This window comes from Macaca thibetana, chromosome 20 (assembly GCF_024542745.1).
Source record: "Macaca thibetana thibetana isolate TM-01 chromosome 20, ASM2454274v1, whole genome shotgun sequence".
In the NCBI taxonomy this organism is placed as follows: Eukaryota; Metazoa; Chordata; class Mammalia; order Primates; family Cercopithecidae; genus Macaca; species Macaca thibetana.
The window spans coordinates 64,089,466-64,114,041 of NC_065597.1; the positions used below are offsets into that span (position 1 = coordinate 64,089,466).

The following is a 24,576-nucleotide window of genomic DNA, read 5'->3' on the forward strand; positions in this document are numbered from 1 at the left end:
ATGCTCACAAATGTCATGTCCTGTATATGCCTGGAGGTAGATATCCTGAGGGACCTTGGCAGCTTTTTCTGGGGAGTAATTTACCTTTACTCTGCCTTATAAGACCAGGCTTGTGCCGCAGAACGTGAGGGCAGGTCCAGCATCTGGTATTTTTCCATGGGCCCACTTGACAGGGCCACGATATGTTTTCAGTTGTTGTGGGGTTTTATTTTCTGTTTTTGAGACAAGGTCTGACTCTGTTGCCCAGGCTGGAGTGCAGTGGTGTGATTATGGCTCACTGCAGCCTTGAACTCCTGGGCTCAAGTGATCCCACCACCTCAGGCTCCCAAGTAGCTGGATCTACGGGCGTGTGCCACCTTGCCTGGCTGATTTTTTTCTTTTATTGTTTATACAGATGAGGCCTTACTATATTGTCCACGCTGGTCTCAAACTCCTGGCCTCAAGTGATCCTCCCGCGTCAGCCTCCCAAAGCACTGGGATTACAGGCACACAGCACCACACCCAGCTTTGTCATTTGAATGGCTGGGATGCCCCACTTGAAGAAAGCTTGTGTGTTAAGAAAACTAAGCTTTAAAGGAGGGGATGGTTGAATGCTTACCCCAAAATTATGAAACAATTTACGGCCAGGTGCAGTGGCCCTGGGCAGCCAGGCTCTGGAGTCCCTGCTCTTGACTTCCATTCTGTTAATACCTGAGGGAGACAAACCCGGCTGCTGCCAGCCCACCTCATACCTAAGTGCATAAAGCTGGTAGTTTTGATCGATTGCAGCAAGACTGTACAGGCACAGGTAAATAGATATGTGAGACAAACATCATCAGATGATTAAATGACAAGTTCTGAAGAGGAATTTTCTAGATCTCTAGATCAGGACCTGGAACAAAGCTGTACGAAAAACCCCTTCCTATGTCACCTTCCTTCCTTGTTCTGTGCTCTCAGGGCCGGGCAGCCTGAATTCATAGTCCCTTGGTTGGGCTGTTTGCCAGGTATCAGGTTGCCAGGTATGAGCCAGATGTACCCGCGGAGTGGGGGTACAGTCACCCCCAGTTGAGAACCCCTGCCTTAGATAATGTGTAATAAATGCTTGCTGAAGAAACAGACTGAGTATCTTTGAAGTTCTTCCTATTTCTCTGGGCACTGTCAGTAGGCACAAGAGGGACATAGGTGGGACAATCCTGCCTCCCCTGGACGCTCTTCCTGACACAGCCGCTGGGCATCTCCCAGCACACAGAGGCCCCATGCCCACACACTCCTGGGGCCCTGCATCACTGGCTTTAGGCCTGGGCCTAGGAGCTCTTGTCTTTCTTGGAAGGTGTGGGTGAAGCTGAGCTCTGGCTTTAGGAACAGATAAGCCATCTTAATTGCAGAACGAGCATATGGGACAGCCTCAGCTTTGTAGAGAATTTCTTGCCCAGGCAACATTTTCCTCACTTTCAGTAAGTAAAATCCATAGAATGTCTTTTCTTGGTGAGAAGTAGATGGCCTGGCCTCAGGTACAGTCTGCTTTTGGACTAATTGTGTTGGTATGACTCCCGTCTTTGCTTCCTTTCCCTTTCTCTCCAGAAAGGACCTAAGTGTGAAATACCCTGAAGACCTCCCCATCACCCTTCCAAACCTGTTGAAGTTCATTTTGCATCACTCAGACCCTGCTTCCAGCCCCCAGAACATGGCTAACTCTCCTACCAAGGAGTGTCTTCAGAGCGAGGCAGTCTTACAGCGGGGGCACATCTCCCACTTGGAGAGAGAGATCCAGAAACTGAGAGCAGAAATAAGCAGCCTCCAGCGAGCACAAGTGCAGGTAGAGTCCCAGCTCTCCAGCGCCCGCAGAGATGAGCACCGGCTGCGGCGGCAGCAGCGGGCCCTGGAGGAGCAGCACAGCCTGCTCCGCGCCCACAGTGAGCAGCTGCAGGCCCTCTACGAGCAGAAGACACGCGAGCTGCAGGAGCTGGCCCGCAAGCTACAGGAGCTGGCCGATGCCTCGGAAAACCTCCTCACCGAGAACACATGGCTCAAGATCCTGGTGGCGACCATGGAGAGGAAACTGGAAGGCAGGGATGGAGCTGAAAGCCTGGCGACCCGGAAAGAGGTCCGCCCCAAGCAGCCGGAGCCCTCAAGCACCCCCCAGCTCCCTGGCAGTTCCCCTCCACCTGCCAATGTCAGTGCCACACTGGTGTCTGAAAGGAATAACGAGAACAGGACAGACTAACTTTTTAAATGACGTGAAGAAATCAGAGGTGAAAATTGTACATTGGGAATATATTTATGCAAATTTTATTGAAATTTATTGTAAATAAAGATTTTCTCAGTGGTCTAGAAAATCAACTTGAATGTCATTCAGCATTTATTGAAGAGAGATGACATCCCTTCCACTTATTGCACAAACTTGGTAGCTTTGAAACAAAAACAGTAGCACAGTCCGTTTGAAGATTTGTCCAAAAAATTAGTCCATATTTTAGTGGCTCAGTGTCAAGAGTTCCCTCCCTGTCCCCCCACTGTTGCTTCTGCAGTGATACGAAGGATGAACGCTTAATTTCTTAATTAGTCAGAAAACTTGAATGCAACAGTTGGGCATTCAGAAATAATTCAAAGAGAGGTCATAACCTACTAAGCCATTTGAATGTGGCTCTGGTGTCTATGCTAAAAAAAAAAGCTATTGAAAAATAAGAACAGTGAGAGCTATGATGTGGTTCACTGGTTATACAGCCATTTTCATTTTCCTCCTGAAAACCCCCCCAGTGCCTCACTGAGCCCCTGACCTTCACCCAACACGGCTACCACGCTCAAATGGGCCTGATTCAAACTCCCAGGTACATCCCTGCCACCAGGGAGTGGGATCAGAAAACCTCCAGAAGTGAAACTGATGAGAAAGTGACATTTAATCACTTCAAAACTGAAACTTCACTGGCAAGGTCAAAACCATAGGCCAAGTCTGACAATTGGGCACTGGTCAGTTCCAGGGGTCAGGCTCGGAACCTGAAAATGCAGATCCTAGCTGCTCCTGTGTCCCTCGGATGTGGAGGAAAGAAAAACAGCCTAGGTGTATGTGCTGGCTGCGGTGAGAGTCGAGGTAGAAAGCCTGGAAGTTCTGAAACGTGAGGGGATGGATCACACACCCAGCCTTTTTTCACTCACCAAAGCAAACCTTTTCCCCCATCTTCCAGTCGGCACCTTGGGAACTTCTGTTCTCCCTCCTAGACCTAGTTTCAGTGGCCCCAACCACACGTCCTGCCCACCCAGCCTGCAGGGCTCCTGCTGACATCACGCCTGCCCCACCACCACCTCCTCTGAACTTGGCCACACCAGAGTAGCCAGAGGTGTTGCCTCTCCTGCTTCCTAAGGGCTCTCAAGAGTCCAACTGAGGTGTTTCATTACTACCTTCTGCTCAGATGGCCCAGCCAGCTGTCCCTCTTTCCACCCCAAGCTCCTACTTAAATGTTTAAACCCCCAATTTAGGTGTATGCTGCTTAAACAAAGTCCTCCCTACTTCTCCCGCCCTGGGGGTTCCAGAACATGGATTCATTCAACACGTATTTTAGAAGAGGCTTAGGTGAGGCCAGAGGAGGTGCCTTCAGTCTGAGCAGGAGGCCAGAGCTCTGAGCTCAGGCATTAAGGGCCAGTGCTCTGTGGTTAAGCCCGGGCTGACCTTCCATCTATTACAGGGATGGCCGGCACGAGTCATGTTTGAATCATAAATAAAATTAGTATGTGCTTATGGTGGTGGGATTAAAAATCGAAGTGAGCTCACTCACTGAAGTGTACACAAGGGAGGCCTTGAAGACAGGCTGTGGAGATGCTAGCTCACCCAAGAACCACCTGTGGGACAGACAAGTCCTGAACTTAAAGTTCACCTCTGCCCTGCCCCGGTTCCCTGCCGCAAGCACAGGCTGGCAGGAAGCAGTCTGGTGGCTCTTGTGGGAATGTGCACGCAAGAAATGTTCCCTGGGTCCTAAGTGCCTTCAGAGCTGGGTCAGGGGACTGGAGACCCGCTGAGGAAAGTGAAGACAGGACCCCACAGGCAGGCAGTCATCAGAGAGGAAAGGAAGCCAAGTGGTGTAAAAAGGTAAGAGGAAAAAAAGAAAAAAGACAGAACCTCAACAGTCCCCTCCCCTCCAGTGCAGAAAATAGGAAATACCAATACAAAACATACAACCTTTTCTCTTTGCTGGGCCAGCTGGGTTTCAGACCAAAAGTAGCCACCACAGGTTCTACGAGGACCAGAGCAATTTCAGCGAAGCCTGCACTCGGGATGGGGGACTCGGCATGCTGAAGACCAAAGCGGCAAGAAACTGCTCTGCTACAAGGACGCTGGCAGCCTCTGGGACACGTGCCCTGACTCGCCCTTCACTGGCTCCCAGGCAGGTCCAGTAGCTTCCCGGCAGTAACTCCACTCAACAAAACTGCTATTTAACAAGTGAGTCTATCTGGAGAAAGAACAGAGGGGTGTGGGGGGTGTGGTTCTTCTTCCACCCATGACTAACCAAGCAGAGATCACCCAAGCACCCCAACTGGTCAGCCACGAGACCCCAAACTGGCATCTCATTTCCTTGATATACACACAGACGGACACACATGAGAGACCCTTGCCGAGTGCGGCGTGGGCCTTTACAAGCCTATGACCCTCCGGGGTCTTGACTCAGCTTGTCATTAGTACAGCCAGAATCAAACCAGTCCCGTGTGCGCTAGATGATATTTTTAAAAATCAGCAAAAGGGCTTAAGCACGTGCTTCCAGGGGCCTATTTACAGTTCACAGGTTTGTTAGTTCACGCATTACAGTAGTAGCTCCATCAAAAACAGGCTCAGCTAGACATTCAAGTAACAAAAGCGCTACAGGGCCATGAGACCCAGCAAGGTCAGGCCTGCCCAGTGCCTGCAATGGGCAGCCTCACCCGGAGGCCGAGGCGAAGCCCAGGACAGCCAGGTCCCCGGGCATCAGTGCATGCGATGACGAAGCCCGCAGAGGCCATGCCAGCAAGTGTCAGCCCTTCCTCTCAGACAGCAGCGCGTCCATGTGGTTTTGCCCCTCCCAGCGCCTCTCGGCCGGCTGCAAACAGGACCAGGAGCCTCGCATCCTGGCTCAGCCGTGGACTTCCGGGCCGTTGGGAGTCATCAGCTTGGCCTTTCTCTCCACGCACGGTCCCTTGGCCGAATACTGCACCAGCAGGAAGGGTTCCTTGGTCTCCCCATCCCCCACGATGCTCTCCTCGTCCTCTGACTGGCTGATGCGCTGGAGCCGCAGGTAGCACCAGCAGCCCAGGATCAAGGCCCCCAGGGCCGCGATGGCAATGAGGATGACGATGACTGTGACCACGCCCGTGGTGGGGCTGTGGTCCATAATAGACATGGTCAGTGCTGGGGGCTTCCTCGGATGGAAGCGCTTTGGGGGTGGCCACTCAGTGAGGCTGGAACTCAGGCTGGACACGGGAGTCCTGAAAGACAAAGCAGGTTGAACGAGCTGCGGTTGGCACTAACACGTGGTCTATTTTTAATTGTTCTCAGACCTGCCCGTCCCACCCTCACCCTGCCAAAAAGCATATTGGCCGGTGTTCGAAGGTGTCTGCTTGCCCGTCCTCACCCAGCTCCTGCTCATGACCTTTGAAACCCCAAGAGTGCTGCTGTAGCGGGCAGGCGAGTCACCCTCGCTGGCTGCAGAGCACTGTGACAGTGACAGCTGCAGCAAAGAATGCCAGAGGGCCAGGCACGGTTCAGGTTCTTCTGCTGAGGGTGCGCCTTTGGGAAGCCCGGCCCCCCACTCAGTGTTCATGACCACTCAGGGACTGAGGGGAGCCAGGGCCTCCTAATGGCCAGAGATGGGGGTTTGAAAGCAGAGAAGTGGCCAGGCGCAGTGGCTCATGCCTGTAATTCCAGCACTTTAGGAGGCTGAGGCGGGCAGATCACTTGAGCCCAGGAGTTTAAGACCAGCCTGGCCAACATAGTGAAACCGCGTATCTACTAAAATACAAAAATCAGCTGGGCATGGTGGCACGTGCCTGTAATCCCAGTTACTTGGGAGGCTGAGGCATGAGAATTGCTTGAAGCTGGGAGGCAGAGGTTGCAGTGAGCCGAGATCACGCCACTACACTCTAGCCCTCCAGCCTGGGTGACAAAAGCAAGAGTATCTCCAAAAAAAAAAAACAAAAAAGAAATGACATCAGTCCCTCTCCCAAACAGGCATCGTATACGGAACAGGCAGGTCCTCTGGGGACACCTGTGAGAGGGTATAGTGGACAACAGCCTTTGTCACCAGACACTGCAGCTGGTCTGGGAAGACCCCTGGAACGCGGCACACCATCTGAGAAAGAAGCTGGGCGGCAGAGTCCCTTGTGTGGTTTGGACGGAGGCCAACCAAGCAAGCAACAGGGTAGAGTGTCCCGGGAGATGAAGACAGGCACTTGGGAGAGTTTCAGGGAGGCAGGGAGGGTGGGACAGAGGCTCCCTCCCTGATGGTGCTTAGCATCCAGTGCGGGAGCCAGACTGCAACTGGTTAGTACCCCAAATGCCCGTCACTCGCAATGCAGGGTGCCATTGTCAGGAACACAATGACCAGATGCCAAGATGCTAACTTGGGTGGGCAGGTGAGAGGCAGGGAGGTGGTGCTGATGGGGAAGAGTGTTCCTGGCAGGGAGCACAGTGAGGGCTAAGGCTCTGAAGGCGGAGAGGGTCCCCCCGCAAGTGCCAGGAGTCGGGGCACCAGCTGATTTGGGTGGGGGCAGGGACGAGCCCCCTCCCAGGCCAGGCCAAGCCTGTGCTCCGCATATTGAAGGAATGATGCCAGAAGTTGGAGGGCTGGGACCACCATCTCCACCTGGCCAAGCCACGGAGTTCACCGGGGGGTGGTCCTGCTGAGTGGCTGAGGACAGTGTGGCTGTGGAATGCACATAAGGTCTAAGAGTCCCCGGCTCCAGGCGCCCTGTCAGCCCTCTAGGTGACACCCAAGGCACAGCCAGTGAGACTGCTGAGGCCAGGGCTTTGCCTCTGCTGCCCCGCAGTGCTGATGCTGGCAGGTTCTCTGGCCCGCACTTTCTTCCCTCTCCTGCCTCACTCGCCACAAACAGAGCAAACGCTTACTGCGCCCAGGGTCAGGGAGGATGAGGACAGGCCAGGGACGCGTTCCGCACAGGACTGGGCGTGCGGTTGGCACTCAGAATGAGACGTCTGGCTTCTTTTTGTTCCCTTTGGATAAGATTGACATCAGCGCAGACAGACGGCACTGGAAGATTTTCCCTCCAAACAGGGTCAAACCTGCTGCGTCCTTGAGGAACAGCAGCCTTAAGGAGAAATGATTCTTACCCAACCAGGAGGTTCCCCAGAAGCGAGGTTTGCCTGAAGGTCAAAGGCAGTTAAGTCAATGCCCCCAGCATCTGTCCAGGGACCAGGAACCGGGAAACGGGCAGCTTCTGCAGAGGCCCTAGGCAGAGGAGGCGCCCTCCCTCCATTCCACTGCCTTCCCCCTGACTCCAGGAGCCAGGCTGCTGCAGGCGCTAAGGATCTCCCTGTCTACCCTCAGGGGCCACTGCAGCCAGGACACCTTCCAAGTCCTCACAATGACCTGCAGGACCGAACACTACACATCCCCAGTATGCCCTGCTCACCAGCCACGCTGACCCCCCACGAACCCTCCCACCAGGCCCTGGCCCAGGCTGTTGCCCCTGCCCAGAATGTTCTGGCGGCTTACCCTTGTTCAGTGGTTCTCAACTGGGGGCCACTCTGCCCCCACCCTGGGGACATCTGGTCATGTCTGGCGCCAATTCTGGTTGTCACAACTGGGGGCAGGTGGCAATCCTGGCATCTAGTAGGGAGACCATGGATGCTGCTGGCACCTACAGTGCACAGGGCAGCCCCCACCACACAGATGGCCTGGCTGGAGAAAGAAACCCTGAACCGGTTAACATCAGCTCTGGCAGGGAAGCCTTCCCAACCCGGAAGTCCAGGTCGGGCTCCTTCCCTCCGGAGCAGTGGCCTTGGCGTGTAGCCCTGGCTTCTGGAGCATGGCCACCTGATTAGCGCCCACCTCCCCCTCTAGTGGACCATGAGCTCCCCGGTGGCCCTGCTCTGTCCCCTGCAAGCACAGACCACCCTGGCCTCTCCCCTGCCACCGTCCAGTCCCACAACCCCACTTAGCTGTTCTCTCACGCCTCCAGACTGGACAGGGGACCCCTCTGACCCCACAGACAGCCTGCCCACCATGGCTGGGTAAGCCTGTCTACACTTGTCCCTACCAACCTCTGTGTTCTCTCCCTGCAGGGAGAACACCAACCTGCCCTGTGCCTCCCACCTCCCGCTTCCCTCTCCCCTGCACCTCTGGTCCACAGGGCCTGCTGGGGCACCTGCCCTCCCCTGGGCCTTCTGGACAGGAAGGCAAGTCAGTATCAATTCGGAAGGGGAAGTGTGTGTGTTTGGGGGTGGGGGTGGTTCAGGGACAGGAAGTAGAAAATCAAACAATGGCACCATGACCTGGGGTAGGCAGGGCAAAGCCAGGTGGGGAGGCCAGGAGGCACGTGAGTTCAGTGGCCCCAGGACTAATGAGGAAACTGAGGAACAGGCAGCCCCAGCTCAAAGGGATTCTCTAAGAGGAGTGGTGACCTCAAAACCCTGTCTGCCACCCTGACCCCAGGCCAGGAGGCATGGACAGGGCCAGATGTGGGGCTCTGCCCCCACCGTGAGCACAGAGCCTAGTGACCGAGCCACAGTCACACCTGGCCTGTGGTCCGGCCCTCCCAAGTGCATATCTGTTCCTTCATTCACTCAGCAAATGTTTCCTGAGAAACTATCTTTGCAAAAATGAGATGGCGTTATCCCCACTCAGAACCCTCCCCAGCACAAGAGAATCCAAGCTCCCTGCCTCCCTAGGCGTCCCCACACCCTCCGCTGTGAGCCCATGCTCCCAGCTCTGCCCTGACTGCCCCATGGCTGGCACCTTCCTATTCGGGACTTTCTCAGAAGGCCTCTGTTGCAGGCTGCCCTCCCATACCACTGGCCCCAGACGCCCCTCCTCCCACGCCCCACCACTACAGCCTTGCCCTACTTCATTTGCTCTCCTTGCTAGCTGCCCTTCTCTAGGCTCAGGGCTGTCCTCTGGCTGCTGTGTCACTCCCTGCACTGGACTCCAAGGCTGTCCAAGGAGGGCACCGTCTGTCCCACCCACAGCTGTACCCTGCCCTGCACGGGTACACAGTAGGTGCTCAGTAAATGTCTGTTGCGTGTTCCCACCCTGCAGATAGTGATGAGTTAGAGGAGACCCTGTTCTCACAGGGATCATAGGTGGGGGGTCCCTGACACCCCGGCACTCCCAGGACCCTGAGGACAGGTCCCCATGTTCTGTCCCAACAGACTCAGAAAAGCCGCAGATTGAGTGGGAGAGGGCCACAGGCCAAGTGTGGGGGTAGAGCGGTGAGTGCCAGTGGATTCTGGCAGGCCTGAGCCCATGGAGGGGCAGCTGGCTCCATGCTTGCTGGCAGGCAGGGAGGGAAGGGGGTGGCCAAGAAGCAGAGCCCAGGGAAACTCAAAGCACGGAGGGCAGCAGGTCTCCACAAGCCCTGTGCCTGGCTGGACCCCACCTGTCTGCTCTTCCTTTCTAGCCGCTCTGAGCAAAGCTGTGTCTTGCAAGCTGGGTAACCCCTCGCCCTGATCCAGTAAAGCCCACAGGATGCAGGGAACAGAGACGGGCCACAGCTTGGGTTGGGGGGATGCCCAGGCTGGCACATGGGAATCCTGGCCCACCCAGCAACCATCATTCCCACCAGCATCTGATCCAGCAAGGCTGCGGCCACCTCTGCTCACCCTAGCATCTCCATCTGGCAGGTGAGGAAACTGAGGTGCATGTAGGGAGGTGAAGCAAGAAGCCAGAAGGCAGGATGGGAGCCCAGAGGGGAGCCCGGCAGAGCCAAGGGGGCGTCTTCCAAGTGCAGAGGGGCCAGGGGCTAGGGGCCAGAGCACAGCCTGGGCCTTCGATCTCTGGGCAGGCTGGAGTGTCCCCTCTGCTTGGGATTTGAAGGCCAAGGCCATCTGGATCCCCCAAACACACACCCTCCTGCTCCATGTGCCTTCAGTCCTGCCATCCTCTGCCAAGGGGGTCTTGACTCTCAGATCCCACACACCCACCATAAAAGCAAGCTCCAAGGCCCAGGCTCTCCAGAACCCCCTGCCCCAGCACCCTCAAACAACCCCAACGGGGTTCAACTGCAGCACGGGACACGCTCTGTCTTCTGACAGAGCCCACATGCGTCCCATGGATTAATAACAGCAAGACAAGCCTGAGCCATGCCATGTGAGCGGGGGCCCGCACCGCCCTCAGCCACTCCCCACAGCCGCCCAAGCTTGCAGGTGTTACTGACACTGTCCTACCTGGTTTGCCAAGGCCCACAGAGATCAGTAACTGGGACCCAAGGAGCATGGGGGCAGAGCCAGGGGTGAACCCCACTCCGTCAGAGCCATTCAAATGGACAGTCCCTGCCCCAGCTACCAGTGAGGGGAGGGGTATCCTCCTGTCCTGCTCTCCCTCCCAGGGCCCTGGCTTGTCTGAGCCTGATCCCACTCTAGAGGCCACTCCACTTGCTCTAGGCCCGGGGGGCCCACAGCCTGCAGCAGAGCAGGCTGAAGTCCCCTCCATCCTCCCAGCCCAGCACTCACTTTTGTGGCCTGCTTCCTCCCAGCCAAGCAAGCTGCTCCTCTTGGCCTCAGTTTCTCAATGTGCAAAGTGGGTACAAGTCCCTGACCTCATCTACCAGGTCATGGGGAGGATAAGAAGTGGTAAGAAAAGTGAAAACAAAAGGGCCACGAGGTCACCTAGGTTTGCATGTCACCAGCTACACCTTCCTGTGTGCTACAGGAGGGACAAAGGGAGAACACTGAGCCCGAGGGACCCCCAAGCCCACCGCCAGGACCAGGAGGGCACAGAGCGTGGCCTAGGCCCACAAACACCCCTTCCCCAGGGACACGCTGCCTCCTCCTAACTCAACTGGGCACATCACGAGCATTACCGGGCTCACCACCAGCAAAACACCCCCGCCTGGCAGCCGCCACCTCCTGAGGCTCCTTGAGAGATGCCAGGAGGGCTGCCCTGCTTACAGGGGCCAGCCATCCCCACGGAGCTTTCAACACTGCCCCTATAAAGCCACCTGCCAAGGGTGCCAACAAACTCTTCAGCGAACCCCAGTTCACAAACCAGAAACATTTCCTGCCCCAGGTTCTGACTGGGAAAACAGGGTTGTAGGGAGAAGAGGGCACTGCTGGACACAGCCAGGACAAGGTGGGACGTCTGCTCTGCCCTGGGCCCTGGGCAGCCAGTGGGACACAAGGACGCATCACAGAAGGCACCGGCCCCCCAGAAGCCAGGACGGAGAACAGCCGGATGCCAGTAGGACTGACACTGATGGGGCTGTGTCCAGCTCTCTGGCCAGTGTCATCTCATCGTCCACCCCAAACCATGACACCCCCATCCTCAGAAGAGGAAACTCGCTCCAGAACCCCCTAGGTTCCGCAGTGGCAAAAGAGGAAGCGGGAGCCGGCAGAGCTCTGATTCGGGACTGCCCCAAGGTCAGTCGGGGTCTTCCTCGGCCCAGGCCAGAGGCTCATGCCCCCACCCTGTGAATCACATTTTCACAGGCTGGCCCAGGGTTGGCCTGTTTGGCCAAACAACTTTGCTGGTAGATGCCGGAGAAAGTTGGTGGCAATTATATGTGCCAGACATTGAGATAAACAGCTCACACTGACGTCTCTTTTCTGCCTCAAGACAACAGGGCAGTTGAGCTATTACTGTTCCCTCTTGGCAGATACAGAAATCGGTGGCTCAGAGAAGTTCAGTCCATTGTCCAAGGTCACACAGCTCAAAAGTAGACGCGCAGGGATTCAAACCCAGGCAACCTGCATCCCAAATCCCGCATTTCGACCCTGACTCTAAAATGCCACCTTCTCCCCACCTCCTCTCCCGCATGCCTGAGGGGCCGGGAACAGGTGAACCCCAATGTTGTCCTCGCTGGGGCGGGCTGGGCGACCTGGGCTGGGTGCTGGGGACTTAGGGGTGACAGCGCCCCGGCGGCTCCCAAGTGCTGAGCGCGGGCGGCTAGGCAGGCGCGGTGCCAGGCGCGCTCCACGCACCCTCCCGTTCCGCCCAGCCCGGCGCCGCCGGCGTCTCCCCCACTCTACGGAGGAGCAAAGCGAGGCTCCAGGGAGGAGGGGGCTCGGCCCAGGGGGCGACAGCTGGACGGGGGACGGCAGCTGGGGAGGTAGCTCGAGTCGGCCCGACGGGGGCGGGGTGTGGGACGGGGACCACGGGACCCAAGCATGCCCACGCCGCGCAGCCAGTGCCCATGGAACAGGGCGCCCAACGCTGCGGCCCGGACTCAGTTTCCCTACCCGCGAGACGGGCGCCGGACGTCACCTGGACCCCTATCCCCCGGAGCCCTTCCCGGAGCTCCCAGAATTTTGAAGAACCCCGAAGTGCCGGGGGAAAGCGGGCGGGCGGGCGCGTAGCTGCGGACGGGCGGGGGCTGCACGGGCGGGGGCGAGCCGACCGCGATCCCCGCAAAGCGGCCTCCGCCCCCCGCCCCCTCCTTTGTCCCGATCTCGCCGCAGCGCCTCTGACAAAGAACCCGGGCCCGCGGGCGCGGCCCCTGGAACGGACCCTCCCCCGAGCCGCGCCCGCCGGGCCGCCCCTCCCCCGCCCGCAGACCCCGGCCCGGCCCCGCCGTCGCGCGCGCCCCTCCCCGTCCTGGCCGCCCCTTTCCCGCTCCCGGGTCCCCGCGCCCTCGCCCGGCCCGAGCGCGCGGCCTGCCCCGCCCGGCTTACCATGGCGCGGCCGCGGCCCGGCCCGATCGCCCCGCAGCAGCCCCGCGGGCCCGGCTCCGCCCGCCCGCCCGGTCCGGCAGCCGCGCACTCCGGACGCAGGAGCCCCGCGCTGCGGCGGGCGGGGCCCGGCACCTCCCCGGCTGGGGGCGGAGCCTCCCAGAGAAGCCAATGGGAGCCCGCGCTGGGACGGCGGGGCGGGGCGGGCCGGGGCGGAGTCACGTGCGCTCGGGGCCGACGGACTGTGGGGCGGGGGCTGCGCGCAGCGGGCGGGGCGGGGCTGGGGGCGGGGCGGGGGCGGGGGGCGGGCTCGGCCCTGGAGAGCGCGGATTGGGCGCCCATGGGTACGGGGCCCCTCTACAGGCGCCCTTCCTCCGCCAGCCTCATCCTGACCCCCGCAGGCTGCCCTGGTCCCGCCCGCTTACAGCAGAGGAAACTGAGGCACGCCGCACCGAAGAGTGCTGCATACTCCCCGAGAGCTGAGAGTGGTGGGGAATCCGGGGCAGGGGAGAGGCGCGACCGCTGAGGTGAATGACCTTGCTTCCAGAGGAAGCTGGGAATTAGTTCGCGAATTCATTTATGTATCTATCATTCATCCGTCCAGTCAGTCGATGGCGGAACACCGACCACGTGCCTGCCACGCCAGTCGTCGTGGGAGCAGCCACGAGCTAGACAAGGTCCAGGCCCTGACGAAGCTCTCATTCCTCTGCGGAATGGGGCTGTGAGGCATTTGCACCCCTCGGCCATCTATAATCATGGTTATTTTTAGCATGATAACCCGGTGGTTTGGCCCCCACCAAATGCCTGCCTGCCCTGTATAAACAGCCCAACACATTTTATTAAGATGACTCCGGAAGAAAGAATCCTCCCATTTTACAGATGAGGAACCCGAGGCTCCAAAGAGCTGAAGTCCCACAGCCTGCTCCTGATGAAGAGGGGATTTGAGGCCAGGCCTGTCTGCCTGGGAAGACAGGGGCGCCAGTTACTGGAGTAATCTCCACTCATCCACCCCAAAAAGGCCATCAACGAGAGGACACCCCAGCCCTGGGACCCACAGAAGGGGTGAGGGTGGGTCCTTCAAGGCCTCTGTGTCCCAGGGGACTTGAGAAGACAGGAGGGGGTAAGGTCGAGGTGGGACCTCCTTCCGGGAGCGGGGGCCTTATTTGCTGGAAACTTCTTTCCCATTCTCAAGCAGAAGGCTCTGGAAGAGCATGGAGGGTTGGGCTCACGAGGCCAAGGTAGCCAGGCCCTCACTCCCTCCACTCAGCCTGGCTGGGTTTTCTTCCCTGCGCCCGATGCACCAAGGCTTTTCCACCGCCAGGCCTTTGCCTGTGTGGTTCCCTGCAGCTGGAACTCTTCTACTTCATCTTCCCGATCTCAGCTTAAATGCCCCTTCCTCAGGAGGGCCCTCCCTGATCGCCTAGCCAAGAGGAGCTGCCTTGGGGTTTTTGGTTTTGCTTTTGAGACGGGGTCTTGGTCTGTCACTCAGGCTGGAGTGCAGTGGTGCAATTACAGCTCACTACAGCCTCCATCCAACTCCTTCCTGGGCTCAAGCCATCCTCCCACTCAGCCTATATCTATGAATGTGGGCGGATTTGACAAAGCAATTTTTTTTTCTTTTTTAGAGACAAGGTCTTGCTCTGTCGCCCAGACTGGAGTACAGTGGTGCACTCATAGCTAACTGTAACCTTGAACTCCTGGGCTCAAGCGATCCTCCTACCTCAGCCTCCCAGGTAGCTGAGACTACAGGCGCATGCCACCAGGCCCGGCTAGTTTTTTAATTATTTGTAGAGATGGGGGTCTCTCTTTGTTGCCTAAGCTGATCTCAAACTCCTGGGTGATCCTTCTGCCCCAGCCTCTCAAAATGCTGGGATTAGAGGCATGAGCCACCATGCCCAGCCTGCCCCCTGTGAAACTGTATATTTTTGACAATGTGTGATGAACGTTTGGTCTTCTCTCCCAGTACTAGGTATATTGCAGTCACTGCTGTGTCTCCAGAACAGTGCCTGACACACAGTGTCTGCTGAATACATGGATGCTGAATGAATGAATGATCAGACTGCAGAACTCCAGGGCTGGTCCAGCGGCAGCCTAGCCAGGAAGCCAGGCTCAGGAGGTGAGCTGGGAGTCGTGCAGTAAGGTAGGACAGAAAGGCAGAGGAGAGCCCAGCTTCAGCCAGCTGCCCCACAGTCCAGCGCCAGGCGTCTCAGGACAGCTCTGCACCCATGTCTGCCCAGCTGCTGCCCCATCAGCTACACCTGAGAGCCCAGAGTGGAAGGAAATACATTCTTCCCACAAAGCCAGTTCCAGCAGCTTCTGTGGTCCCTGCCTCAAGTTGGCAGAGACCTCATTAGTCTCTGCCAATGCACCCTGCCCCCACTGCTTTTTAAATCAATGTGTTTGGGAAAGAACAAATAAGTTAAAGCAAAGTATGAAGGCAGTGAGGACCTGGGAGGTGACCCAGGGCCAGGACTGGCAACATGATGACAGAGGAGGCAGGGACACTTAGAGGGGAAGGATTCTGGGGGGGAAATAGTGAGGGAGATTCAGCATGGCATAGAAGCTGAGAGTCAGATTGTCAGATTCCAGCCTTTCCTGCTGGGTGGTTTTGGAAAAACAGCCGAACATTTCTGTGCCTCAGTTTTTTCATCTGAAAAATGGAGATGAGGCCGGGTGCGGTGGCTCACACCTGTAATCTCAGCACTTTGGGGAATGCCAAGGCAGGGGGATGGCTTGAGCCCAGGAGTTTGAGAACAGCCTTGGAAATGTAGTGAGACCCTCATCTCTAAAAAAGAAAAGTTAGCTGGCCGTGGCGTTGTGTGCCTGTAGTCCCAGGTACTGGGGAGGCTGAAGTAGGAGGATTGCTTGAGCCTGGGAGGTTGAGGCTGCAGTAAGCTGTGATCACACCATTGCACTCCAGCTTGGGTGACAGAGTGAGCTGAGCCCGGTCTCAAAATAAAATAAATAAAGTAAAATAGAATAAAATACCCAGCTTCTGACCCAGTAGATCTAAGCCCGAAATCCTGCATTTTTCAAAAGTTCCCGAGTGGTAGTGATGATTCGGGAACGCACTTTGAGCAGCAATGGGGAAGTCACTTGCTGAAAGTCACAAAGTAGTGGGCTCCAAGCCTGCATTGGAGCCCATGAGATAGGGTACAGGATCCTGCACTTAACCACGACCCAAACTGCTTGCTGCAGTCCCACCTTTCTCTCCCCGACAAAGAGGAGGCAGGAAGTATCGCGCCCTTCCCCCAAGCCCATTTCCTCTACCTCCCTCTGTGGTGACATCTGGCCTCACATCCCGGGGGTTTCATCCTTATAGAATGGGATGGAGATTCTCAGATGCTCATTAGCCAGGAAGATGATTAAGGACTTGGAATGAGCTCACCCCAGCTCCCTGGGCTTGCTGGGGTCCAGCTGGTGTGCCCTGTGCCAGCCTGGCCCTCTCCCCACTCCCCCATCCGCTATAAGGGCCGGGACAAGGAAGGATGTTGCTCGGGGGTGGAGAGACCTCAGCCTCAAGGGAGACTCTACAGCTGGGACTCCCTGCTCGGGTGGGCAGGCCTCTGCTCCTGGGGCATCTCTACAGGGGATCCAGGCCTGAGAACAAAATGAAAACTGCGTGGCCAGAGGGGATTTTTCATGAAGGGTGAGATGTGAACCACTGGTGAGGTCTGCAGGGTGAGGTTAGGTGGAAGGAAAAGAGGGCATCACCCAGCTCGGAAACCCGTAGCAGCTCCCATTCTAGGGGCAAGGCCTCCCTTGCTGCTAGTGTGGCCTGAGCATCTCTGTAAGGCTGGCTCAGCCCCTTTACGTCCTCGAAAGAGCACAGACCTCAGACTCAGAATCCCGGGCAGTTGGCACTCTGCAGCTAGAATTGAACAATGTGTGGGTTTCTGTGTGTGTATGTTTCAGTTACCTTCTGTGTATGATGTGGGTATTGTGTTTCTGTATATGGTAATGACATACTCATTGCTTTTTATTTCTTATTTTCTTTGGTTTTGAGGCAGGGTCTTGATTTTTTTTCACTCAGGCTGGAGTCCAGTGGCACAATCGCTGCTTACTGCAGTCTTGACCTCCCCGGATCCTCCCACTTCAGCCTCTTGAGTAGCTAGGACCACAGGTGTGTGTGACCCCACTCAGCTTTTCGTTTTGTTTTGTTTTTGTTTGAGACAGGATCTCACTCTATCATCCAGACTGGAGTGCAGTGGCGTGATCTTGGCTCACTGCATCCTCTGCCATCCAGGCTCAAGCAATCCTACCGTCTCAGCCTCCCGAGTAGTTGGGACTACAGGTGTGCCTCCACACTGGGCTAATTTTATTATTATTATTTTCTTTTTCTTTCTTTCTTTTTTTTTTTTTTGAGATAGAGTCTTGCTCTTGTCGCCCAGGCTGGAGTGCAGTGGTGCAATCTTGGCTCACTGCAACCTCTGCCTCCCGGGTTCAAGCGATTCTCCTGCCTCAGCCTCCCAAGCAGCTGGGATTACAGATTCCCGCCACCACCGCTGGCTAATTTTTTTGGTATTTTTAGTAGAGACGGGGTTTCTCCATGTTGGTCACCCTGGTCTCGAACTCCTGACCTCAGTGATCCATCCTCTTTGGCCTCCCAAGGTGCTGGGATTACAGGCATGAGCCACCGCACCCAGCCTATTATTTTTTTCTGCAGAGATGGAATCTCTCTATGTTACCCAGGCTGGTTTCAAACTCCTGGGCTTAGCAATCTGCCCGCCTCAGCCTCCCAAAGTGCTGGGATTACAGGTATGAGCTACGGCGTCCAGCCCTCATTGCTATTTTTTTTTTTTTTTTGAGACAGAGTCTCACTTTGTTGCCCAGGCTGGAATGCAGTGGCGCGATCTTGGCTCACTACAACCTCCACCTCCTGGGTTCAATTGATTCTCCTACCTAAGCCTTTTAAGTAGCAGAGAATAGAGGTCCCTGCCACCATGTCCAGATACTTTTTATAATTTTAGTAGAGATGGGGTTTCGCCATGTTGGCCAGGCTGGTCTCGAACTCCTGACCCCAGGTGATCTGTCTGCCTCGGCCTCCCAAAGTGCTAAGATTACAGGTGTGAACCACTGCACCCTGCCCCCACTGCTTTTTAAATCAATGTGTTTGGGAAAGAACAAATGAGTTAAAGCAAAGTATGAAGGCAGTAACTGAAGAGATGGTGCGGGAGGTGGAAAAACGGGGACAGTGGCAGGGGAGTGACTGAAGTGAGATGAACCAGCTGAGTGATCACAGCCCGGGCACCTCAGGGTCCTCTTCCTGGTGGGCACAGCAGAGCCTCAGTCAGGAGATGCGGCCATCCCACAGGTCTCTACATCCCCTGGAAAAGTCCATCTGGGTTGTCGTGTCTGAGCGGGGCCTGTCTGGGCTGGTTCTGGCCTTCATCTCTGGGGTCTTTGGGGTCCATGTGATAAGGAGAGGACCGAGGGAGGGGAACAGCATGCCCCGCCCAGGGTGCTCCCTGCCCCCAGCCTGGCCTGTGATTCCTTCTGCTGTACCCTCCCCCAAACTCACTGAACAGTGGCGTCTGCTCATCGTCTACCTACTGGATCATTCATTTATTCACTCATTCAGTTATTCATCCTTTCTGGCAATCTTTTTTTTTTTTTTTGAGACAGGGTCTCACTCTGTCTCCCAGACTGGAGTGAAGTGGTGCGATCTTGGCTTATTGCAACCTCCACCTCCTGGCAAGTGATCTTCCTGCCTCAGCCTCCCGAGTAACTAGGACCACAGGTGCGTGCCACCACGCCTACGTAACTTTTGGATGTTTTTTGTAGAGACAGGGTTTTTCTATGTTGCCCACACTGGTCTTGACGTCCTAGGCTCAAGCAGTCCTCCCACCTCGGCCTCCCAAAGTGTGGGAATTACAGGCGTGAGCCACCGCACCCAGCCTTTTCTGTCAGTTTTAACTGAGCAACTACTATGTTCTAAGCACTGTGCTAGGTGCTGGGGAGATAGCCGTGAGCCAGGCAGGCAAAACCCAGCCTTTGTGGGGTTTACATTCTCCCGAGGGAAGACAGATGATAAATGCAGAAACAGGTGTACATGTTATGGAGAAAAGGAAAGAGTAAGGTAAGAGGTGAGGGGGCTCTTGCAGGACAGAGGTAGGTAGGGCCTCTCTGAGAAGATGCCAGGCGCCAGACAGATACAGCCTAGTGCTGGAACCAGAGAAGCTCACAGGTGTGGAGGTGGATGGACAATGAGCTGGCCCTGGGAAGGGAATTTTTTTTTTTTTTTTTGAGACAGAGTCTCACTCTGTCACCCAGGCTGGAGTGCAGTGGCACGATCTCGGCTCACTGCAACCTCCGCCTCCCGGGCTCGAGTGATTCTCCTGCCTCAGCCTCCCGAGTAGCTGGGATTACAGCTATGCTTCACCATGCCTGGCTAATTTTTGTATTTTAGTAGAGATGGGGTTTCACCATGTTGGGCAGGCTGGTCTCAAACTCCTGACCTCAGGTGATCCCCCTGCCTTGGCCTCCCAAAGTGCTGTGATTACAGGCATGAGCCACTGTGCCTGACTGGACTGGAATCTTTTTATTTTTATTTTTTTACATAACTTCTTTCTCTCTCTCTCACCATGGAACCATCATAGCTCACTGTGGCCTCCAACTCCTGGGCTCAAGTGATTCTCCCACCTCAGTCTCCCAAGTTGCTAGGCGTACAGGTGCATGCCACCATGCATGGTTAATTTTATTTTATTTTTGTAGAGATGGATCTCACTGTGTTGCCCAGGCTTGTCTTAACTCCTCCTGGACTCAAGTGATCCTCCCACCTCAGCCTCCCAGAGTGCTGGGATTATAGACATGAGCCACCATGCATGGCCCCCTATTTTCAAATAAGGTCACATTTACAGATATGGTATTTAGACTTTCTCTCTCTCTCTCTCTCTCTCTATACACACACACACACACACACACACACATTATGTATTCATGTATAAGTACATAGATACAGGTATAGGCTGGGCACAGTGGCTCGCCTGTAATCCCAGCACTTTGGAGGGCTGAGGCGGGCGGATCACAAGGTCAGGAGTTCAAGACCAGCCTAGCCAACATGGCAAAACCCCATCTCTACTAAAACTACAGAAATTAGCCAGGTGTGGCGGCACATGCACGCCTGTAATCCCAGCTACTTGGGAGGCTGAGGCAGAAGAATCGCTTGAACTTGGGAGGCAGAGGTTGCAGTGAGCTGAGATCGCGCCACTGCGCTGCAGCCTGGGCGACAGAGTGAGACTCCGTCTCAAAAAACAAAACAAAACAAAAACCAAAAACAAACTCACATGTATTTTACTCTCATGTCCTTCTCAATTCAGACCAGCCATGTTTCCAGCGCTTGGTCACCACACGCGGCTGGGGTTGCTGGGTTGGGCTGCGCAAGTTTAGGTGCTGGAGTCAGCAGCAAACACACCCCAAAATCCCTCGGCCCTGATGGAGCGTCCATTTTCCTGGAGGAGACAGACAATAAAGAAAGAGGAAAATGCACCGTATGCTGCATACATTCTGGGGAGAAGAGCGAAGGAGAGGAAGGGGTGGGTGTGGGGGTAGGGGGGTGCACAATCCATTTCCTCTGTGCATCCTTCCAGAGATCTGCGCAAACACAGGCATATATAGAATACATACATATATATATATATATTCCCATTTTAAAAACACAGATGGCCATGTTCCATACATGCTGTTCTGTTCCTTCCATTTCTCACTTGAAAATATATCTTGAAACTTACTCCCCATCGGCACACATAGATTTCAGATTTTAACAAATAATTGGAAACATATAAAGACTCGGTACTGCTGAGCTAGAATAACAGAAGCTGGAGTTTACTCCAACATCTGATCTTCACCACAACCCTGTGATGTAGGGCCATTTCCAAAAAAAGGTTCAGGTTCACACACAGTATTTGTAAACAGGTGGATAATAAACATGACTAGCTTGAGGGCCAGGTGTGGTGGCTTATGCCTGTGATGTCAGCACTTTGGGAGGCCAAGGTGGGAGGAATGCTTGAGGCCAAGAGTTCGAGACCAGTCCGGGAAACACGGTGAGACCCCCGTCTCTACAAAAAAATTTAAAAATTAGCAGGGCATGGTCCCAGCTGCTTGGGAGGCTGAAGCAGGAGGATCACTTAAGCCTGGGAAGCTGAGGCTACAGTGAGCCATCGTTGTGCCGCTGGACTCCAGCCCGGGTGACAGAGTAAGAGACCCTGTCTCAAAAAAGTAAAAAATCAAAACTACTAGCTTGAAGGAAATGTCAAGCCCTGGAATTTGGCACTTCCAAATGGTAGGCGAGCTCTTGTTGACAGTTGATACTAAATAATTAGCATTTTATACTAAAATACTGACATAGGTCAGGTGTGTGGCTCACGCCTATAATCCCAGGACTTTGGGACTAAGGCAGGAGGATTCCTTGAGGTCAGGAGTTTGAGACTAGCCTGGGCAACATAGCGAGACCCCCGTCTCTACAAAAAAAATCAAAAAATTAGCTGGGCGTGGTTGAGCGCCTGTAGTCCCAGCTGTTCCGGAGGCTGAGGTGGGAGGATGACCTGAGCCTGGGAGATCAGGGCTGCAATGAGCTGAGACCGCAGCACTGCTCTCCAGCCGGGTGACAGAGCAAGACCCTGTCTCAACAACAGCAACAACAACAACAAAAAGCAAGGGAAAAAGCAAGGGAGCTGATGTTGATGCTTCTGTGGTTTTCCTGAGCCCCGACGAGCCTGCCAGGCCCTGCAAGGCTCAGGGAGAGATCTGTGCTCTAGAACCAGACTGCCCCGCCTGGGACGAGCTCTCCAGGGAACATTTTTCTGGGCTCTGAGCCACACAGGCTCTGGGTTCAAGCCTGGCTCTGCCGCATCTGGCTCTGAGCTCAACTCCACTGCGCCTGTTTCTCCATCTGTAGCATGGGCTTGGTGCGTCGGCAGACTGAGCGCCTGCTTAGAACTCTGGCGGGGAGGAGCATGGGACGAAATGAGAACCCCTTCCAAGCAGAGCCAAGGCCTCCCCGGGAGGGCAATTCTTGACTCAGGAAGAATGGCCCGCCCTGCTCGGGGCACCCTGCCAAGCCCTGTCCCTTCTGCTCCGGCCCCTGAGGGAAGGGTTGGAGCCTGGTGAGCTGTCTCAGGCAGGCCCTGGCCTGTCCTGGCTGGGAGGCTGGGCAGGACCAGGACAGCAGCTCCAGGTCCCTGGTTCCCTCTGAGATCCGTGGGGCCACTGAGGCTCCCGCAGCATTTCCAACTGCCCTCGTGCCCTGTCTTCTTCCTCTTGCCTCCTCACTCCATGCCAGCCACGCAGTCCCCTGCTCCTTGTGTCTCCTTTGGGCTGCCAGCCTTTGCACAAGCTGCTCCCGAGGCCTGGGATTTCCTGCCCCCTCCTTGCAGACTCCTTCTCACCAGTCAAGAGTCTGCCTGGAAAAACCAGCCCCACAACCCCACTCTGTGTTCCCACAGCCCAGCCCAGATCTCACCTGTGGACCCCAACAGGCTCTGAGACCCCTGAGGGCTGGGAAAAAGTCTGCTAGTCTGTGCCAGCTCTGTAACCCAGGGACTGTGGATTCTTGGTGAAGGCTTTTATTTATTTATTTATCTTTTGCGACGAGGTCTCACCCTGTCACCCAAGGTGGAGTGCAGTGGTGCAATCATAGCTCACTGCAACCTCCACTTCCCGGATTCAAGCGATTCTCCTGCCTCAGCCTCCTGAGTAGCTGGGATTGCACTCTCATGCCACCACATCCAGCTAAGTTTTGTAGTTTTAGTAGAGACGGAGTTTCACCGTGTTGGCCCGGCTAGTCTCAAACTCAAGTGATCTGCCCGTCTCAGCCTCCTAGAGTGCTGGGGTTACAGGCGTGAGCCATCATGCCTGTTTGGTAAATACTTATTGAAAGGAAATGAATGAATGGATGTAGGCAGGCAGACAGGAAACAAACAAGGAAGGTGCCCCCTAGCCCCAAACTTTGTCTCTGAAGGCAAGGACCATATCTGTCTCTAACACAGGGTGATGCCTGTAATTGGCGCTCAATAAATGCAGGTTCATGTTTAGTAGGTGTAGGGAGTCGGTCCCTCTCCAGTGATGTGGCCTCCTACCCATCCTCTCTCTCTATTTTATTTTATTTTGAGACAGAGTCTCATTCTGACACCCAGGCTGGAGTGCAGTGGCGAGAACTCGGCTCACTGCAGCCTCTGCCTTCTGGGTTCAAGCGATTCTCTTGCCTCAGCCTCCCAAGTAGCTGGGATTACAGGTGCGGGCCACCAAGCCTGGCTAATTTTTGTGTTTTTAGTAGAGATGGGGTTTTACCGTGTTGGCCAGGCTGGTCTGGAACTCCTGACTTCAAATGACCTGCTCACCTGCACCTCCCAAAGTGCTGGGAGGTGTGAGCCACTGTGCCTGGCCCCTTTTTTATTTTTAATTGAGACGGGGTATTGCTATGTTGTCCAGGCTAGTCTCAAACTCTTGGACTCAAGCGATACCCCTGTCTCGGCCTCCCAGAGTGCTGGGATTAAGGGCATGAGCCACTGTGGCCAGTCCCACATTAAATTTGAAAGAGCTGGCTGAGATTGCTGTATAGAAAATGGTACAGCAAGGCCAGGAGAGCAGGGTGGAGGCCCCTGGAGTCCCTGAGTGAGCAAGGTTGATTCCTTGGACTGAGGCAGAGATGAACAGGTGCTTATAGATACAGGAGGATTGGTAGCAAAGAGCCAACAGAACGAGTGGTGGAGTCGCTGTGCAGAGGAGAGCAGGGGATCAGGCTGAGGCCAGCTGCAAGCGATCCCAGGAACAGGGTCAGAGGAGCCTCCAAGTCCTATCTAGTGGCCAACAGTCAGTGAAGCCATGGGCGGAGCCATGGGCTTGGGGACACTGGAGGTGACAACATGAAAACATATTCCAGGAGCGAAGACCATTCTGCCGCCCGGAAACAGGCAGGAAATAGGCCCATGGAAGTCTTTAAGAGGAGAGGTTTGAGCCCCGCCCTGCCGTGGAGCTGTGGAGTGACCATCTTTGGGTCACTCAGAGCCTAGGTGCCCTCCCAAGGCCTCGTTGGGGACCTGGGACTCCTGGAGGATTCTTCCCAGGCAGCCCTAGCCCAGGCTCAGCCACTGGGGAAGCACAAGAAAAGGCCTACAGATGGAGCCATGCACAAGACAAGATTCCAAACCCCCTTCCCCACCGCGGTGGCTCACACCTGTAATCCCAGCACTTTGGGAGGCCAAGGCAGGCAGATCACTTGAGTTCAGGAGTTCGAGGCCAATATGGTGAAACCCCCATCTCTACTAAAAATACAAAAATTAGCCAGGTGTGGTGACAGGCGCTTGTAATCTGAGCTACTCGGGAGGCTGAGGCAGGAGAATTGCTTGAACCTGGGAGGCGGAGGTTGCAGCGAGCAGAGATGGTGCCTGCACTCCAGCCTGGACGACAGAGTGAGATTCCAGCCCCCACGGCACTGACCTTCTGGTGGGGGAGGCCGTCAGCATAGGAACGTGTAAGTTAATTAATACATTGTGTAATGTAGTTTCAGAGAGGCACAGCTGGTGTGTGGGGCTAGGACTTCAATAGCGAAGGGGCCAGGGTAGGACTCCCTGAGGACGTAGAGCCTAAAGTGCACCAAGAAGCCACTCATGGAAAGAGCATTTCTGGGGCCCAGAGCAAGAGGCTCACACCTGTAAACCCAGCACTTTAGGAGGCTGAGGCATGAGTATTGCTTGAGGCCAGGAGTTTGAGACCAGCCTGGGCAATATAGGGAGACCCCCCCTACACCCTATCCCTACAAAAAAAAAAAAAAAAAAAAAAAAAAAAAAAAAGAAAATACG

At 55.5% G+C, this 24,576-nt stretch overlaps 2 protein-coding genes across 7 annotated transcripts in view; one reads left to right on the forward strand and one right to left on the reverse strand.

Moving 5' to 3' along the window:
* Window positions 1–2,315, forward strand: part of TXNDC11 (thioredoxin domain containing 11) — a 64,144-nt gene extending 61,829 nt beyond the window's left edge. For all 5 annotated transcript variants that reach the window (XM_050774237.1, XM_050774241.1, XM_050774238.1 and 2 more), the window contains one exon: window positions 1,561–2,315. In XM_050774237.1, the coding sequence (XP_050630194.1) occupies window positions 1,561–2,203 (643 nt within the window). In that variant the 3' untranslated portion in view covers window positions 2,204–2,315. The remainder of the gene's footprint in view (window positions 1–1,560) is intronic.
* Window positions 2,242–12,905, reverse strand: SNN (stannin). 2 transcript variants are annotated; one of them, XM_050774624.1, is made up of 3 exons: window positions 12,782–12,838; window positions 7,671–7,784; window positions 2,242–5,424 (listed from the first exon to the last, which is right to left on the reverse strand). In XM_050774624.1, exons 2-3 carry the CDS (start codon window positions 7,721–7,723, stop codon window positions 5,073–5,075), a joined length of 405 nt encoding a protein of 134 aa, XP_050630581.1. In that variant the 5' UTR covers window positions 7,724–7,784; window positions 12,782–12,838; the 3' UTR covers window positions 2,242–5,072. The 2 variants fall into 2 exon arrangements, with proteins under 2 accessions (XP_050630581.1, XP_050630582.1); XM_050774625.1 differs by lacking the exon at window positions 7,671–7,784 and having other exon boundaries at window positions 12,782–12,905.
* Window positions 12,906–24,576: the final 11,671 nt, after the last annotated feature.